Source organism: Pleurodeles waltl, chromosome 7, assembly GCF_031143425.1.
Source record: "Pleurodeles waltl isolate 20211129_DDA chromosome 7, aPleWal1.hap1.20221129, whole genome shotgun sequence".
Lineage (NCBI taxonomy): Eukaryota > Metazoa > Chordata > Amphibia > Caudata > Salamandridae > Pleurodeles > Pleurodeles waltl.
Genome location: NC_090446.1, coordinates 973,804,212 through 973,824,068, shown reverse-complemented (window position 1 = coordinate 973,824,068; position 19,857 = coordinate 973,804,212). Strand labels below are relative to the sequence as shown.

Here is a 19,857-nt window from a genome sequence, read left to right as displayed (position 1 = left end):
ACGTGTGGCCAATGTGTTCCGTGGGTTGATTGTAGTGTTCAAGTGGAAATTGTGTATTTTGTAAGCACATGTTTGCCTTCAGTAAACAGGTTAGCGTGCTTCAATTAAGCTCTGCCCAATTAAACGCTGCTAAATAGCAACATTTTAATTTTTTGTTGGAGATAGAGGAAGAAGGTAAATGGAAGTGCTTTAGTTATATGCTAGGCCACTGGAATTATATGGTAGGAAAAGATGAAATTATGAGGCAGGGTTGACCAATTTATGTGGCAAGAAAAGTCCAGTTATGAATTTACAATGCCAATAGCTCTAACTCAAGTAAATGAGAGACCTATTGCATTGCAAATGCTTGTTATTCTTGACGCAGATTGTTTAGGGACAAAGATGTGGTCAGGAAAATAGGGGAGGATTGTGGGGGTAGAAAAATTCCTTACAAGGGTTTTTTCTGTTTTGTGATTTTGCAGGATGTTTTATGGTTTAAAAGAGTTTTGTTGCATTTTGAAGTGTGCAAACCAGCTTGGAGGGAGAGAAGTGGGATGGGGAAAGTTGACATTTCAGTTGCCATGAAGATGAAGGTTTAGTGCACTCAGAAGTTCAATAAAAGTTCAAGATGCTGGGCAATGTGTGGTCAAATGCAGTTGAGCTGGGGAGGTTTTGGGATGCAGGCACACAAAGCTGTGGTTTAGTCTGCTGTATAGTGAGATCTCATTTAGTGTGTAAGCAGGGGCGTAGCTTCCGGAGGGTGTCTCAGGTGTTACACCCCCTTAATAAATGTATTTTCTGGAAAATAGTTGGATACAGATGCTTTCAGTCTGGTATGGTGCGGTGCCGGTCAGATTTCACAAGAAATTGTTACATAAACACAGAGAAAAACACACACTCTCCCTCTCTGCTTTAAAAGTCTTCAAACATTTTGGCTATTTTACAAATTATTGTGTTTTCTTTGCTTAGCACCCCTGCTGTTCCTATTCCGCATTCGTCTCCCTTTCCCCTCCCCCTTTTGTCACTCTCATGCACTCTGCTTATCGTTGTGAGAAAGTAGCCTCTTTCTAGCCTTGTTACACCCACTTTTGGCCTGTTTGTGAGTATATGTCAGGGTGTTTTCACTGTCTCACTGGGGTCCTGCTAGCCAGGGCCCAGTGCTCATAGTGAAACCCCTATGTTGTCAGTGTGTTTGTTATGTGTCACTGGGACCCTGCTAGCCAGGACCCCAGTGCTCATAAGTTTGTGGTCTATATGTATGTGTTCCCTGTGTGATGCCTAACTGTCTCACTGAGGCTTTGCTAACCAGAACCTCAGTGGTTATGCTCTCTCTGCTTTCCAAATTGTCACTAACAAGCTAGTGACCAATTTCACCAATTCACATTGTCATACTGGTACACCCATATAATTCCCTAGAATATGGTACTGAGGTACCCAGGGTATTGGGGTTCCAGGAGATCCCTATGGGCTGCAGCATTTCTTTTGCCACCCATACAGAGATCTGACAATTCTTACACAGGCCTGCCAGTGGAGCCTGAGTGAAATAACGTCCACGTTACTCCACAGCCATTTACCACTGCACTTAAGTAACTTATAAGTCACCTATATGTCTAACCTTCACCTGGTGAAGGCTGGGTGCAAAGTTACTTAGTGTGTGGGCACCCTGGCACTAGCCAAGGTACCCCCACATCGTTCAGTGCAAATTCCCCGGACTTTGTGAGTGCGGGGACACCATTACACGTGTGCACTAAACATAGGTCACTACCTATGTATAGCGTCACAATGGTAACTCTGAACATGGCCATGTAACATGTCTAAGATCATGGAATTGTCACCCTTGGGGAGACAATTCCATGATCCCCCGGGTCTCTAGCACAGAACCTGGGTACTGCCAAACTGCCTTTTCAGGGTTTGCACTGCAGCTGCTGCTGCTGCCAACCCCTCAGACAGGTTTCTGCCCCCCTGGGGTCCAGGCAGCCCTGGCCCAGGAAGGCAGAACAAAGGATTTCCTCTGAGAGAGGGTGTGACACCCTCTCCCTTTCGAAATAGGTGTGAAGGATGGGGAGGAGTAGCCTCCCCCAGCCTCTGGAAATGCTTTGATGGGCACAGATGCTGCCCATCTCTGCATAAGCCAGTCCACACCGGTTCAGGGATCCTCCAGCCCTGCTCTGGTGTGAAACTGGACAAAGGAAAGGGGAGTGACCACTCCCCTGACCTGCACCTCCTAGGGGAGGTGCCCAGAGCTCCTCCAGTGTGCCCCAGACCTCTGCCATCTTGGAAACAGAGGTGTTGCTGGCACACTGGACTGCTCTGAGTGGCCAGTGCCAGCAGGTGACGTCAGAGACTCCTTCTGATAGGCTCTTACCTCTCTTGGTAGCCAATCCTCCTTCCTAGGTAGCCAAACCTCCTTTTCTGGCTATTTAGGGTCTCTGCTTTGGGGAATTCTTCAGATACCGAATGCAAGAGTTCACCAGAGTTCCTCTGCATCTCCCTCTTCACCTTCTGCCAAAGGATCGACCGCTGACTGCTCAGGACGCCTGCAAAACCGCAACAAAGTAGCAAGACGACTACTAGCAACCTTCTATTGCTTCATCCTGCCGGCTTTCTCGACTGTTTCCTGGTGGTGCATGCTCTGGGGTAGCCTGCCTCCTTCTTGCACCAGGAGCTCTGAAGAAATCTCCCGTGGGTCGACGGATCTTCCCCCTGCAACCGCAGGCAACAAAAGACTGCATCACCGGTCCTCTGGGTCCCCTCTCAGCACAACAAGCGTGGTCCCTGGAACTCAGCAACTCCGTCCAAGTGACTCCCACAGTCCAGTGACTCTTCAGTCCAAGTTTGGTGGAGGTAAGTCCTTGCCTTCCCACGCTAGACTGCATTGCTGGGTACCGCGTAATTTGCAGCTGCTCCGGCTCCTGTGCACTCTTCCAGGATTTCCTTCATGCACAGCCAAGCCTGGGTCCCTGACACTCTAACCTGCAGTGCACAACCTTCTGAGTTGTCCTCCGGCGTTGTGGGACTCCCTTTTCTGACTTTGGGTGGACTCCAGTTCACTCCTCTTCTAAGTGCCTATTCCAGTACTTCTGCAGGTGCTGCCTGCTTCTGTGAGGGCTCCCTGACTTGCTGGGTGCCCCCTCTGTCTCCTCATCCAAGTGGCGACATCCTGGTCCCTCCTGGGCCACAGCAGCATCCAAAAACCCTAACTGCGACCCTTGCAGCTAGCAAGGCTTGTTTGCGGTCTTTCTGCGTGGGAACACCTCTGCAAGCTTTTTCACGACGTGGGACATCCATCCTCCAAAGGGGAAGTTCCTAGTCCTCTTTGTTCTTGCAAAACACCAAGCTTCTTCCATCCGGTGGCAGCTTCCTTGCACCCTCAGCTGGCATTTCCTGGGCTCCTGCCCACTCTCGACACTGTCGCGACTCTTGGACTTGGTCCCCTTATCTTACAGGTACTCAGGTCCGGAAATCCACTGTTGTTGCATTGCTGGTGTTGGTGTTCCTTGCAGAATCCCCCTATCACGACTTCTGTGCTCTCTGGGGGTTGTAGGTGCACTTTACACCTACCTTACAGGGTGTTGGGGTGGGCTATTTTTCTAACCCTCACTGTTTTCTTACAGTCCCAGCGACCCTCTGCAAGCTCACATGGGTTTGGGTTTGGGGTCCATTTGTGGTTCGCATTCTACTTTTGGAGTATATGGTTTGTGTTGCCCCTATACCTATGTGCTCCTATTGCAATCTATTGTAACTTTACACTGCTTGCATTACTTCCTTTTGCTATTACTGCATATTTTTGGTATTGTGTACATATATCTTGTGTATATTTGGCATCCTCATACTGAGGGTACTCACTGAGATACTTTTGCTATATTGTCATAAAAATAAAGTACCTTTATTTTTAGTATATCTGTGTATTGTGTTTTCTTATGATATTGTGCATATGACACCAGTGGTATAGTAGGAGCTTTACATGTCTCCTAGTTCAGCCTAAGCTGCTCTGCTATAGCTACCTTCTATCAGCCTAGGCTGCTAGAAACACCTCTTCTACACTAATAAGGGATAACTGGACCTGGCACAAGGTGTAAGTACCTCTGGTACCCACTACAAGCCAGGCCAGCCTCCTACAGTTGTATAATGTATTTTGACATTGTGCCCCAGCATAATTGTTGGGAAATTTGAAGCCCCACCCCCAATCTTAGGCTAAGCACCCAAGCTGACCGTTTCATACATGCTATCATAGCTGACAAGTTTCTCGGATCCATGAATGATGTACTGCTCCAGTTCAGTTTTTTTTTTTTTTTTTTCTTTTTGCATTGGGGTACTTGTAGTCCTGTTTTATAATGCAATAAGCAAGCCTATGAGTCCCAGAATTCAAAGAAAAAACCCATACCGGAGCAACACATCACGCATGGATCTGGGAAACTTGGCTGGGCTATGCTGATATTTTCAAACAGGTCAAAGGGAGATTTTGAAAAAAAAGGTTGAGGGAATGTATTTTCTCTATCAATCACGTAATTTATAAAGTGTGCTACTCACCCGTCAGGGTCTCATGGCGCTGGGGGGGCGGGGGAGCTACTGGTCGATAGCCATGTCTTGAGGCGTTTTGTGAAAGTCAGGAGGTCCTGGGTCTGGCATAGGTGGAGCGGTAGGGAGTTCCAGGTCTTGGCGGCGAGGTGAGAGAAGGATCTTCCTCCGGCGGTGGTGTGGCGAATGCGGGGGACGGAGGCGAGGGCGAGGCTAGCGGAGCAGAGCTGGCGGACGGGAGTGTGGAAGGTGAGTCTGTCATTGAGGTAGGCCGGACCTGTGTTGTGGAGGGCTTTGTGTGCGTGGGTGAGTAGTTTGAAGGTAATCCTCTTCGATACGGGTAGCCAGTGTAGGTCTCTGAGGTGGGCAGAGATGTGGTCGCAGCATGGGACGTCGAGGATGAGTCGGGCAGAGGCGTTTTGGATACGTTGCATTTTTGTTTGTAGTTTGGCCATAGTTCCTGCATAGAGTGCGTTGCCGTAGTCCAGTCGGCTGCTGACCAGGGCGTGAGTGACTGTCTTTCTGGTTTCGACGGGAATCCACTTGAAAATCTTGCAGGGCATGTGAAGGGTGTTGTAGCAGGTAGAGGAGACTGCGTTGACCTGCTGAGTCATGCTGAGTCCAAGATGATTCCCAGGTTTCGTACTTAGGTGGTGGGTGTGGGTGCAGCTCCTAGGGAGGTAGGCCACCAGAAGTTGTTCCAAGCAGAGGGGTTGCTGCCGAAGATGAAGATCTCTGTTTTGTCTGTGTTTAACTTGAGGTGGCTTGATTCCATCCAGTTGGCGATGGCGTGAAGTCCATTGTGGAGGCTGTTTCTTGCAGTTGTAGGGGCTTTCATGAGGGAGATGATCAGCTGGGTGTCGTCTGCGTAGGATACTATGTTGATGTGGTGAGATCGTGCGATGTTGGCGAGAGGAGCCATGTAAACGTTGAAAAGTTTTGGGCTGAGGGAGGATCCCTGGGGGACGCCACAGATGGTTTTGGAGGATTCGGACAGGTAAGGCGGAAGGCAGACTCTCTGGGTTCTGCCGGAGAGGAATGAAGAGATCCAGTCGAGGTCCTTGCCGCGGATCCTGGCATTGTGGAGGCGTGTTCGAAGGGTGTGGTGACAAACGGTGTCAAAGGCTGCAGAGAGGTCCAGGAGGATGAGCGCTTTGGTTTTGCCTTCGTCGAGCATGGGTCCTGATGTCATCTGTAGCAGCAATGAGTGCGGTCTCAGTGCTATGGTTCTTGCGAAATCCGGATTGGGAGGTATCAAGCTCTTTGCTGTCTTCCAGGAAGCGGGATAGTTGGCTGTTCACGATTTTCTCAATGACCTTCACTAGGAAGGGGAGGAGGGAGATGGGCCGGTAGTTTTTGGGGTCATCTGGGTCCGCCTTGGGCTTCTTCAACAGGGCGTTGACATCGGCGTGTTTCCAGCTCTCCGAGGAAGGTGGCTGTCTCTAAGGAGCTGTTGATGATGGCGCGGAAGTGGGGGGCGATGATGTCGCTGGCTTTGTTGAAGATTTGGTGTGGGGAGGTCCGAGGGGGAGCCAGAGTGGATGGAGGCCATGGTGTTCATGGTGTCTTCATTGTTGACGTGGGTCCAGGCGCATAGAGGGTAGATGTTGCTTGGTGCGTTGGGTTTGTGGCTGTCTGTGGTTGGCAGGTGGGTCTGGGGTTTGAAGCTGTTGTGGATGTCTTCGATCTTTCGACGGAAGTAAGTGGCAAGGGAGTTGCAGGGCTCCTATGATGGCGGGGGTTCGTAGAAGCAGGGCCTGGGGTTGGAGAGTTCTTTGATGATGCCGAAGAGCTCTCTGTTGTTGTGAGCGTTGGTGTCTATGCGGCTTTTGTAGTAGGTTCTTTTGGTGGTGCGGATCAGCTGGTGATGTTTGCGGATGGCAGTCTTGAGGGTGATGTGGTTGGATTCGGTAGGTACAAGGCGCCAGGTCTTCTCCATTCTACGGCATTCCCGTTTGGAGGCCTGTAGGTCGGGGGTGAACCAGCTGGCCTTGGATCTGTGGTGGATGTCCGAGGGTTGTTTGAGTGGCGCGAGGGTGTTGGCGCAGTCGTCTATCCATTGATGCAGGTTGGTGGCGGCTGTGTTGGGCTCCCGGGTCCTAGGAGGAGGTGCTTGGGCAAGGGTGGAGATCAGCTGTTCTGTTGAGATTCTGTTCCAATAGCGGTGGGGGGGTTGAGTGGTGAGGTGGTGAGTGACTGCCTTCTGGAAGGAGAAATGGATGCAGTGATGGTCGGTCCAGTGGAGTTCGGTGATGTTCGGTCCAGTGGAGTTCGGCTTACACTGAAGCAGACCCCTTTTTAGGAAGGAGACACCAAAAATAAAGTCATTTTTCACTTCAAAAATCCAGAGTCTCCCACCTGAATTGGGTCTGTTGGCATATATCATTGTTTGTAATGCGCACAGTGCCTGCCTCATTAAAGCAGCCTTTTCACACATCTTAGCTAAGTGTGGTCTGCGATCTTTCGCGCAGAGGTGAAATTACTGTAGAGCTCTCAAGCCTTCCAGGTCTTAAGTGAGTAGCCCATTCAGACCAGGTATTTTCTTTGCATTCTGGGTTTTAAGTCCTGTTGACATGTTATAAGAATTCGAAGCACAAATCCCAGAATGAACTACTCACTCGTGTGCATAAGAAACTTGAAAACTCTAGGTTGTTGTCCATTCGGATGTAATAGGTTCACGTGACAACACTATTTTCTTAGCCCAAAGTAAGCTCATTGATTACAGATGAATCACTTCAGAGGTGTGCCAAACGTACATCATTACAACCGTATGATGCTGAGCTAAATTGATGTATTGTTGTATTTTTTAAATAAGCAGAAGCTCTATGCAATATAGACGAACCAAACCAGCTCAGCATCGGTTGACCTCCGCGAATGGCAAAAAAATCACACTTCATCATGGCAGGCTCTTACCCTGCGTTAAAAAGTTGTAGTCCTATTTTAGTGTCTGTAGCCTCTGGTCTGCTTACATTCCTTTTCAGTGGCCCCGCCCTCTGCTGCCGGCTAGTCCACCCTCGGTTTCCTTGGCACTGGATGCTGCCCCAGCCTTGGCAGCCTTGCAGCAGTAGTGCTGCAGCTGGGGCTGCTGCAGACCCCAGTGCACTGGCTGCCACGCGAGTGTTGCCTGTTCCCTGCCTCCTGGGCGCGGTGCGGGGGCTGCTGCAGCTTTTAGAACCATGGGAAGACAGCAAGGAGTACAGCACCTGCAGCAGCACGAAAAAACTATTTGTTGCCCAATTGAGGGAAGGCATGCAGACTCAGAGGATACCAGGTTTTGCTGATTATGCCATTTTGATTACCATATTTTTTCCGCCCAATTCTATATTTTTTAATATATTATTTCGGCCCTGCTTCTCTCTCGTGCTTTGCAATGGGACTTGCTGCAGATCTCCTTGCCTTTGCCATGTCTTCCTCCCTGTTCAACCCCAGCTTTGCCTTCAGCTCCCACTTTGATCCTGGTAAGTGTCCTAAATGTGTGTGTGTGTGTGTGTGTGTGTGTGTATGTGTGTGCGCGCGACATGCCCTAGGGGAATAGGGGTGCCGAGGCCCTGAGCATGCGGAGGGCTCTTTGCTGCTGCCTTCCTGCGCTGATACTATGTATATATATATATATATATACATATATATATATATCCTGGCTCCCACCTGACCACTCGTTCAATCATTGTGTGTTCTGTAGCAGTACTGTCGGTAGAGGCTGGTATTTGGGCCACTATTTTTAAAAAATGGAGTGGGGTCTCTGACCTCTTTAGAAGCAACATCTTCTCAAACCTTATTGCAAATCTTGTTTGCCCCTTAATGCTGATGTAGAGTTGGGTTGTCTGGGTACCATTATTCGTCTGCCCTGGAGATGGTGGTGAGGTCGGTGATGTACCTTCCCTTGTGTGATGCATTTGCGCCGGTGACAGCGGATGAAGGGAAGGGGGAGTTTTGGGGGAGGGCTGTGTTCTGCGTCAGTGCTGATTTTGGCAAGGGGTGTTTGTTTTGGAGTCGGCATCTTAGAGGTGGCATGTTACCCTATACCCCGCTCATAGATGTAGTCGTAGGGCTCGCCGGTGACAGCGGATGAAGGGAAGGGGGAGTTTTGGGGGAGGGCTATGTGCTATGTCTGTTCTGATTTTGGCAAGGGTTTGGAGCCGGCATCTTAGAGGTGGCATGTTTCCCTATACCCGACTCATAGATGTAGTCGTGGGGTTCGTGGTGTAATGGATGAACATCGTTCCTGCGTTTTCATTGGGTGGGCATATGTATGACCGACCCGCATTTGACATTATCGTAGTTTAATACGAACAACGTGTGTTGGTGTGCAGGGAATCCTCATAATTTTGCTGTTGCGGGTGGTGGGGAAGAGGTAGTGAGGTATACTTATTGTAACCTGTTCTGTGGTTTCTAGGAGGGAGAATGCATCTTCCCTTATCCTAATTTTGCTGACGAAGAAAACTGCCATCAAAAAATGTCCTGATTTGACCGAGGAGTGTGTATTCTCCTCTCCCTCTCTTGCCATTTGAGGAGAATGGGGTGTCGGGGGAATTTGTTCCCTCCTACTATACCCCGACTTTGCTGCGGGGGTTGGGGTTGGAGGGGGTGCATGCGTTGTCATCGCTACTTAGAATGCGTTGTCATCGCTACTTCTTATTATTTGGGAGCTTTCTAACGAGGGTGATGTTTGTATCCCAACCTTGTCTTGAACTTGCAATTAACGCGCGGCGGTAGAGTATCATGCTGGCTTTTCTCTTCTGGTTTTGACTGACGTACCAGGGCAATGTGTATTGTCAAATGGTTTTGCACGGGGGTGATACACAACTGGATTTTGCGCGTACGTCTTGATACCTCTCCTCAGTCCTTAGCTCGCGGTGCCCTTTATATCATGAGAGTTTATTAAAGACGATACGTATTCCTCTACGAAGTACTTGCACCTGAAGCGAGGGCATTGTGCATGCCCACCCGTCTTCGTGTTTTCCCTTAGCGGGAGGGGGCACTATGTTGTGTCTTCATTGCCTCCTTTAATGTACATGGGGGTAGGGTGATTGGCGGGCCTCCTGAGCTGTCATGTCCACTCCACCGCCTGGAGATTGCCAGTGATGTGCCTAGACGAGCCTGCAGCATATGAAAACTTGAGGACAGCAGGGGCTATGGGTCCTGAATGTATAGCCCAAGTGTAAAAAAGCAGCAGAGGTTTTGAATGTGCGTCCCTTGGTGCGAAAGGACATCGGAGGCTGTGTGCACGAATGCGCAACGATCTTTTCCCCACTATCCTCCGGGGCGTGCAGCAGCGTGTTTACCTCAAAGCATGCATGTACAGTGTGTACATTCCCTCTTTATGCTGGATAAGACTGCAGAGATTGTACGCCTCTGGTGAGTGCAGAGGTTAGCTTTATGCAATGGGAAAATGGAACTTGAGCATCGTAGAGAATAGCGAGGGCTGCGGACAGGATGTACATCGCCACGTGCGGGGAGCAGCAGCTGCTATGTACATGAACTGCGCCCCTCCCAACGCAGGAGATGAGGTGTGGAAGAATGTGCGTCACCGCCGAAGATGGCAGTGCACAGCGAGGTCTGTGTTGGAATAAGCACCGTTAGTACGTGCTGAGAGTGACAGGTATAGGATGTGTACAGGACTCGCAGACCACGCATATCTCCCTGTGCAGAAGGAGCATCACTCGCGTGCTACCGCGCGTTCACAGTATTTGCAGGAGGACAAGTGCAAGATTGCCGCAGGTCTCCACGAATCTAAGGGCAGCTTGCATGGACGGACTTTACGCAGTATTGTGCACGCCAGAGGAACGAGGGTCAAAGAATACACTGTCCATGAACTGGAACCGGAAGCATGCATGCATGTGCTAATAAGTTCTGTATTTGGAATGTGTTTCTCCTGTTGATTACAGGAGGATAGCCTAGGTCCTTTGCTAGAAAGTGCAGCGCCCTGAGAATTCCACATAGCAGTCTATGTATAGTAGCCTGTTGAACATAGATGGACATCAGAGACTGCAAGTAGTAATGTGCACCCCAAACTGTGTAAGCGGTCGCTGGGCTGTGTCAGGTCAGAATGTACGTTTCACCGGTGAATGCTGGACGGCATTGGCAGAGTGCGACCTTTTGCATTCCCCAGTGCCCTTAGGGGCACAGACGACACGGGAAAGAATTGGCATCCCCAGCCGATACATGCGACGGAGGGGTGTGTGTTCGTAAATATACACCCGTAGGTCCCTGGTGCATGCAAGCCTGTAAAAGGTGTGTGCAAGTATGGTCGCCCCATCGGCCTCCCACAGCACACAGGAGGCTAGGAAAGTGGTGAGCAGGTGAGCACCCTATCGATCGAAGGTCGAGCAGACCAAAGAGATGCATCCCAGTCCTGCTGGAGAGCAATACTTATATTTATGAATTTATACCCTCAGAACGTACAGAATAACAATACCTCCACGGCATGCAGCAACACTTCAGGGGTTGTGTACAGGAATGTTTTACCACAGTAAATGCAGGAGGTCAAGAGAAGTAGCGTGTAGAAATGCACACCTGGAGACCGTGCAGAATCACAGATAAGGCCGTGTGCACGAATGCACATCCCCACTGTTGCGGATGGACTGTGTGGGTTGTTGGCAGAAATGTGCGCCCAACCATTTTAATTGCTGATTTATGACATTACTGCTTGCTGTTTCGAAGCTTAACCCCATCATAACATAAGACCAATGTGCTAGCCACTCTTCCTCCTTGAGCATTGTTTAACTTTGCTGTCATGATAACGTTATTGAATTTACAGTTTTTGTGTTTACAAAATAAAGATATGTAAGCACATATTCTTTCTTAATGATAGAACAAAATATTGTCCCTTTGTCAAGCGTACAGCATTACATACATTTGCTTCTGAATAACAGTGCCTTGATTTGTAAGCAAGACGTCTAGAACAAACATTTACCTACCAGGCAAAATGTTGTTATGTCCTACCATGCCTCACCAACCATACCATACCTATCTTACCGTACCTAACCTATCATACATACCTGCCTACCATATCTACAATACCTTATCTACCATACTTAATCTAACCATAACTAACCTACCTTATGTTCCATAGCAACTTATTATCCGTAACCTTTCACAACTAGCAGCTATCGTACCATACCTAACATACATAAGTTGTCACACTTCCAAAATATACCCTTCATGCTGGTTAGAACTCAACTAGTGTGATTTTCTTGGACCACTTCCTACACCCTCCCCTTTAGTCAAGAACCTGGGATTCTGATTAGACGATAGGCTACCCATTGAAGTTCGGGCCATGAATCTGGCTGCTTGCTGCTTTGTACTTCTCCGCACTTGAAGAAAACTACTTAGCTGGCTCCCAGCTCCACTCTGGAGAGTAGTAGTACAGGGACTACTTAACTCGCTCCTGGATTACGGGAACTCCCTTTACCTAGACAGCCCCAAATATGTGACAAATCGACTGCAGGTAATCCAGAACACTGCAGCACTTACTCCTTACAGAATCCCTAAGCGTACGTTAGCATCACCTGCATTGGCAGCCCTGCACTGGCTGCCAATTCAGAAGATAATACAGTTCAAATACTTCTATTTGATCCATCGCATTGTGAACCAAAAAGTCATCCAGCTCATCCAACACCTGGTAACCCCTTATATGCCAAGAAGATCTTTACGCTTTAAGGGTTGCAACTTACTACTGGTCCAAGAGTAAACAAAGCAAGATGTGGAGGGAGCTCCTTAACATATCTAGTGCCCAAATTGTGAAATGCTTTCCTGCACACATAGGATTGGACAGATCAGAAATCAGCTTTAGAAAACAGCCGAAAACATATCTATTCTAATCACTAGTCAGGTATTAGAAATGGGTTCTCTAGTTGGCAATGGCTTGCACCCTGTCCAAGTAGGGACCCTCACTCTGGTCAGGGTAAGAGAGCCACACAGCTAAGATAACCACTGCTCACCTCCTTGGTAGCTTGGCTCAAGCAGTCAGGCTTATCTCAGAGGCAATGTGTAAAGTATTTGTACACACACACACAGTAACACAGTGAAAACACCACGAAAGTACTCCCCAACAGTTTTGAAAAATAGGCAATATTTATCTGTGTAAACGAAGACCAAAATTACAAAAATCCAACATACATAGTAAATATTTCACTTTTCAAAGGTTTAAATGAGTCTGAGTCCATAGGAATCAATGGTTGTATCTTTTTAGCACAAAGTACCTGGGATGTGTTTAATACAAAGATGGTGCGGGACGCAGGGGAGATGAGGTGCTGAAAAAGCAAACAAATGCGTCAGTTCCTTACTGCATAGGGGAGGTGATGCATCAATTCTTTCCTTGCAGGAAAAACGATGCATTGATTTCTGGACGTTCAGCCTCGGTTCCTTACTGTGGTGTGGGGTCAATGAGAAATTGATGCCCATGGACGATGCATGGAAAATTCAGATGTTCTGTGATGACGGTGCCACAGTGAAACAGGCGCTGCATCGACTCTGCAGGCGCTGGGTCAATCTCTCAGCTGCAAGACAGGTGATGTGTTGATTTTTCAGCTGTGGCGCATCGTTGCGTGGATTCCCTCCTTCGGGTCACCAGCTTACACTTCCAAGGGCCCAGGGTCTGGAGTTGTCACAACTTGGCAAGTCAGGACTCTCAGCAGAAGAGCCCAGGCACTGGCAGATGAAGTCTTTGATGTCCCTGAGACTTCTTAACAGGAGGCAAGCTCAGTTCGAGCCTTTGGATAACCTTGGACAGCAGGATGTAGAAAGCAAAGACCAGTCCATTCACTCCCAGGACAGAAGTAGCAAGCAGCAGGCCAACACAACAAAGCAACAGGCAGATTTGTAGTCCCTCCCACAGCATCCAGCTCTTCCTACTGGCAGAATGCCCTCAGTCCAGAAGTGTTCTAACTATGTGGTGTCAGAGGCCCAGTACTTATACCCATTCCTGTCTTTGAAGGAGGTAAACTTAAAAGAGAAGACTTTGTAGTGTACAAGACCCTGCCTTTCCCAGCCCTGGCTCCAGACATACTCCAGGGGGTAGGAGACTCCTTTGTATGAAGACAGACACTGCCTTATTCAGGTGCAAGTGTCGGCTCCTCCCACCACTCTAGTACAGGAAGACACATCAGGAAATGCAGGGCACACCTCAGCTCCCTTTGTGTGACTGTCTGGAGGGAATTCACAAACAGCTCAGCTGTCATCCTGACCCAGATGTGTATTCCACAGACAGGCAGAGGCACAGAATGGTTAAGCAAGAAAATGCATACTTTCTAAAAATGAAATGTTCAAACTAACCATTCAAAAACCAACTTCACCAAAAGATGTATTTTTAAACCGTGAGTTCAGAGACCCCCGACTCCGTATCTCTGTCTGCTCCAAATAGGAAATTACACTTAAAATATATTTCAAGGCAATCCCCATGTTACCCCTGGAAGAGATAGGTCTTGCAATAGTAAAAAAATAAATTAGTAGTATTTCTCTATCAAGACATCTAGAACAAACCAGTATATGTCATACCTTTTAAACACACTGTACTCTGCCCATGGGGCTGGCTTGGGCCTACCTTAGGGGCAACTTACAGGTAATAAAAGAGAAGGTTTGGGCCTGGCAAGTGGATGCAGTTGCCAGGTCGACATGGCAGTTTAAAACTGCCCACTCAGACACTGCAGTGGCAGGTCTAAGACATGCTAAAGGGGCTACTAATGTGGGTGGCACAATCAGTACTAGGGATTTACTAGTAAATCAAATATGCCCACCATGAATAAACCAGTCACCAATACAATTTAGACAGGGAGCACTTGCACTTTAGCACTGGTCAGCAATGGTAAAGTGCCCAAAGCCAGCAAAAACAAAATTCATCACAGGATCAAAAACAGGAGGTCAGAAGCGAATAGTGTGGGGATAACCCTGCAAAAAAGGGTCGTTTACAACATCAGGCATGCCACACTGATCGCAGGAGTTATTTCCAGCGCTGGGAGGCATTGGGTAGCCATGCACTATATAAATTCTGAAAAATAGAATAGAATGCAGTACCAAGCCTACTTAATTACTATAGCACTTACCTGCCATACCTACAGACCACACATAGCATACCACACCTATCATAACTACCATGCATATCTATCTATCTACCATTCAGCTGGTACCTACCTACCATTACTACCATACTTAGCTTACTTTACCCAACGTAACTAATGTATTTTGCCCAGTAAAACTGATGTACTGTATCTACTGCCCATACCGAACCTTCCTCACCATACCAGCCTACCCTGTTTACCGTACGTACCTGCCATAGCTAAGCTATTTTATCTACCTTTCTTCCATATACATGTTCCCATCACAAGTATGTACCTGCCTGCCATACTTACTTTTCAGTCTTGCAATACTTAAACTACTTTACCTAACCATAAATAAACCACCAACTACTTACCATGCATAATAACCAGAACTATCATATCATACCTACATACCTCATATTCCTACCATACTAAGCTATTTATCTACCATACCTCCCTGCTAACCTACAATATTTACCTACTATACCTACCATACTTGACCTGTTTTACCTGCTCTATCATACCAAACTTACCATGCATACCTAACCAAACATACCTACCTACCAAGTCTACATACCATACCTATTTCCTTACTATAGCTACTTACCTCTCATAGCTACACAGCAAACCTTACATACCCTATGTACTTATCATAACTACCATACATATGTATATATCATTCCTACAAAATTTTACCTATCATATAGAACATACCATATGTAACCTAACAGGCCTACCAACCATAATTACCCTAGCCATAACTAACCGGCCATATCTTCTTTACTGACCTATCATACCTACCTACCATATTTAAAAAATCTATGTGCCTACTTACTTGTCAAGTCTACTAGTCCACCATACCTACCTACCATATCTACCAGACATACCTAACACACCTATCTGCCATACTTAACTTACTATACCTACCAGTACTTCAATACCGGCCACTCATAACTTACCTAGCATACCTAACTCTAACCTAACCTCCCATAACTAGTCTAACAAACCTTCCTACTGTACTTACCATACCTACATGCCATTCCTACTTACCTACACCTATGTACCATACCTAACATACCTTATCTACCTGGCTTAACTTCGTTTCATATGCACCTACCATAACTACAAGAATCTACCTACCATACCTACTCTACCATAACTTAAGCTGTCTTCATCTCTGTATCTCTGCTTTGAGATGGCCGTTTTGTAAAACCTGCAAGTTATGCCCACGGGATCTTTAGTAACAGCTTGAAGAACTGCAGGCTCCTACAGAAAGCACTTATGTCTAAATCAAGGGACCTCTAATAAACTGTCTAAAGCATTGGTTCCTAACCTGTGGTGCGGGGACCCATGGGAGCCTGCAAAGCCTCCTCAAGAGGCCCATGACTGCTTAGAAAATGTATATTAACAGGTTAATAAAGTGTATGTAAATACCTTGGCTAAATGTATAATTGAACATTCTTAAAATGTACTGTAAATGTCAAGAAATTTTAAATTGGAGGCTAAAAATTGAATGAGTATCCTCAGATTGATTGGTGGGAGCAGTGCAGGTGCAGCAACAGAATATAGGATGGGCGATGTGTGGCTTCAACTGCATTTAGAAAAGCTCCAACCTTCCTATTTTTTTTTTTTTTTTATTTGTTTACAAGTTAAATAAAACATGTTATCATTTGTGTATGTGTTTGATGGAATGCTTATTTCTGTATTTTTGTGCATTGTTTTGTGGTTCAAATCATTGACAGTGTTTAGGTCTGGGTTAGTGGCGTAACAAAACTTGAGGGAGCCCCCGGCCCCTCACTCAGGAGCTCTGTGACCAAGGTACTGTGCTGAGGTGGCCCCCGGGAGCTCAGGCCCTCCTTCCCACCACAGGGTCTGCGGGGGACTTTGTTACGCCACTGACCTGGGTCCTCGGCTTCCAGTAATGACTCAGTGGGGGTGGTGGGGAAAACGGATTCCAATAATGATTCAGTAGAGGTTCCCAGGTTCCAGTAATGATAAATTGGGGGTCCACGGAAGTCAAAAGGTTGGGAACCACTGGTCTAAATTACTGCAAGCCTGCATCAGGAAAGTGCTGATGTCAGCTTTTGAAAGGTATACAAATATTGATGCCATAAAGAAGATAAATAAAAAGTAATTTTTATCCTACAACTCAAGTTATTCCTACATAAAAGACCATTCATGTATAATATCCACAATTTGAAACGGAGGCGACCCGAGAAGTTTAGAATTAGCACAAGAAAAGTTGCCTCACGTACTCATATCAAATATAGCAACGCCACATATTTAGGAAAGCATCACACCTCGGGACATTTTGAATCTCAATCTTGAAAACGTTACTATGGGCTTTGTCTTCAAACTCATCCAAAAGAGCAGGAGCCTCATGGCTGCCACACTTTGTGTTTGCAACACCCAATTCTTTCATAAGCGATATCAGTGAAACCAGTTTAGGTAAACTAGTTGATTTCCTCACATATTCATTTACAGAAGTTCGTAAATAATTAAGGTTTGCCAGTCCCCATAGCTCAGCACTACACAAAGCGCTACATGTTTTCTTTGTTTAATATACACGTTCCGTGGAGCTGAAAGTGGACCTGCGCCATCTTAAAGTTGCACAAAGTAATAATATGCAAGAAAATATGCAAAATCTCTTTACCCGTATCCGCCCTGGCACAGTGATTGCAACGATTATTGAATCTGAGCCCTAAATAATTGAACTCGGAAACAAGCACCCTCAGTTTTAAGCATTTTTCTCGTTGTATATATGGTTTACAACTACCAGCGTCTTGATTTTTCTTCCACGGTAATACTCAAAGCTATCTAAGATATTACGGATACCATTCTCTTTGCAGAAAATGAGGATTGCATTGCGCCTATAAACTAAACGTCACATTAACCTCCCGATTAAATCTGAGCATCCATGGAGACTCCCAACAATAAGGCAGACAGTTCATCTATTAAGATATTAAATAAAACAGTGCTCAAATACATCCCCGACTAGCCCCTTTGTTTATAGCAAAACGCTGGGTGTGTTTCCCAAATCGTACAACTGCACTGTTGCTATTTAATAATAAAATGGCCTCAAAAAGTGCAATTTATACTTTTAAGTCTTTCAAAGCCTGGATCGACCCTTATTATCGAAGGCCACCTTGAGAAGCAAAAATGCAAGAAATAACCTGACATTTTTTAGCAGAGAATATTTTATTATAGATAAGTTCCACCGCAGACACTGCTCTGTTGGTCTGGCCCCATGTCTAGACCTGCTTGAATATTTGTGAGTTCCCAATGTAGATTCCTGAAAGGCTATAAGCTTATCGTATAACATTTTCCCGAAGAGGGTTCCTAATCTTATCTGAAAGATATATACATTTTTGGACATATTTTGTTTCCCTTTTTAAGTATAGGTGCAATTAATGATTTTCGCGATGATTTAGGAAAACGGTAAACCTTTAGTATGTAATTAAATAAAAACGTCACAGGAGCAGCCATAGTTCCATATTGTTGTTATTCAGGCTCGATTCCTTATCCTTATCTCTATGGAGAGTGTCAATAACATTGAACTATTGACAGACTACTGGTAAAATGTCAAAAAGGAAGTCAGTTTTTCCACACTTCCAGGGTCCCATTATAATTGAGCAATTGGTGCAAAAACCACACACTGAGTGACTTGACGTGCTGGTACAGTCTGGTCACCAAGGATCCTAGATGAGGCGATGCTCCAAAAATCTGTCATTTTGCATCACATACATGCTTTTTGTGGTACATTTTATTGCCCCCTACTATAAACATCACTATTTTCCTTAAGTAAGCACAGATATTCCATATGTTTTTGGGATAAATCAGGATGCCTTAGATAAAGCGTTGGTTTTAGCAATAATTAGCAAATCTCTTTTAGCAATTCTACATTCATATCATACCTCACGTTCTGTTCTTTCTTGTTGTATTTCTAGCGGGCTGAGAAAGCTCCCCACCCACTTAGTTCAGCAGCATGTCAAGTTCTCCTATACATTGGAATCTCCTTATATGCTTTTTCTGTCTCCACTAAATTTATGCGAAACTGTTGTCATGTGCATCTTTGGTCTTGTCCCAGTGTATCATTGGTCTGTTATATGTCCGTTCTGCCCATATTTCGAACAAGGATAAACTGAACAAAATATTACTTTCAATGTGGGGAACAATAAACTTGCAGGAACCTGCTCTTAGCCACTATGTAGCCTATTACTTCCAAGGCAGATGTGATACCTTCAAATTTAATTCCATCAATATGTAATTAATCTGGGAATGTGATGCTTCAGGGCAGAGAATAATCTTTGATGGAATGTAAGAAATATACCTTCCGTCTACATTTTCTCAAGCAAAATATCAGATTCATTCATGACAATTGTGAGCAAACTTTGGTGTTTCATGTTTTGTTTTGGAAGTAGCTAAAACATATCCTGTGCAAAATCACTCCCCAACACCTCCTGGTGCTGTGGTCATGTATGTGTGGTGGACAATTAAAATCTCCTACTTAGGTCTGCCCGTTGACAAGTGTTTTTCTTTTCAACATGCACTTTTTCAAATAAAGGCGGAGAACCCTTCTTGAAGAATTACTTATATTTTTGGTTCTAAACACAATGAAAAGAATACTTGCTAAATCAACAGTTTCCATTACTTACATTTCAGGGTTACTGTTATTCCTTCTATTGGAGGAGGAACGTGCTAAGATGTGTCTAAGCTGCATTAGCCTACCACCAACAAATCTTCTAAATCTAAAAGCTCTCTTGCAGGCCAAAATAAACATTATTGAGAATCCTTGCGGATGTGGTGATGCCAACCCCTACATTTCCTGAAGGCAGATTACGCCATCAATAGAAATAAATTGAATCCAAACATTGGAACTATGTTCCAAATTAGAATAGTAGTTTATTTATATTCTTTGTGCTTTCTTTGAAGCATCTTATGAATAATCAGATCTGAACGTTTTTTATTAACTGTTGACTTCATCCTAATGCTTCATGTTAATCCTATTTAGAACAAACAGATGTATGCTTGGCTCGTGTCATTATCCACCCATACCAAAGGTACATGTGTATTTTATAAAACAAAATGGATATATTGAAATGAAAACAAACCCTTTTGTGTAATTTACGGTCTGTCCAACAATCACACATATATTTAGACTCTTCACAAAAGCCCACGTGTGTTCAATAAATGGTGTTGCTTGCTTTATACATTCATAAAGAGGTTAGTATGCCCTTAAACATCCATAGGATTCCATTGGGGCTGTGCATGTCAACAATAGCTTGACAACACCCTCAAATTTGCTAGGTACTCAGTTTGCACTCAC

At 45.7% G+C, this 19,857-nt stretch overlaps 1 protein-coding gene across 2 annotated transcripts in view; it reads left to right on the top strand.

Annotated features, from left to right (window-relative positions):
• The first annotated feature begins 7,498 nt into the window (after positions 1-7,498).
• AATK (apoptosis associated tyrosine kinase) overlaps positions 7,499-19,857 on the top strand; it is a 407,310-nt gene continuing 394,951 nt past the window's right edge. Inside the window, exon 1 of one of the 2 annotated variants that reach the window (XM_069199741.1) lies at positions 7,499-7,955. In XM_069199741.1, the coding sequence (XP_069055842.1) occupies positions 7,868-7,955 (88 nt within the window). In that variant the 5' untranslated portion in view covers positions 7,499-7,867. The remainder of the gene's footprint in view (positions 7,956-19,857) is intronic. The other variant, XM_069199742.1, reaches the window with a different exon arrangement.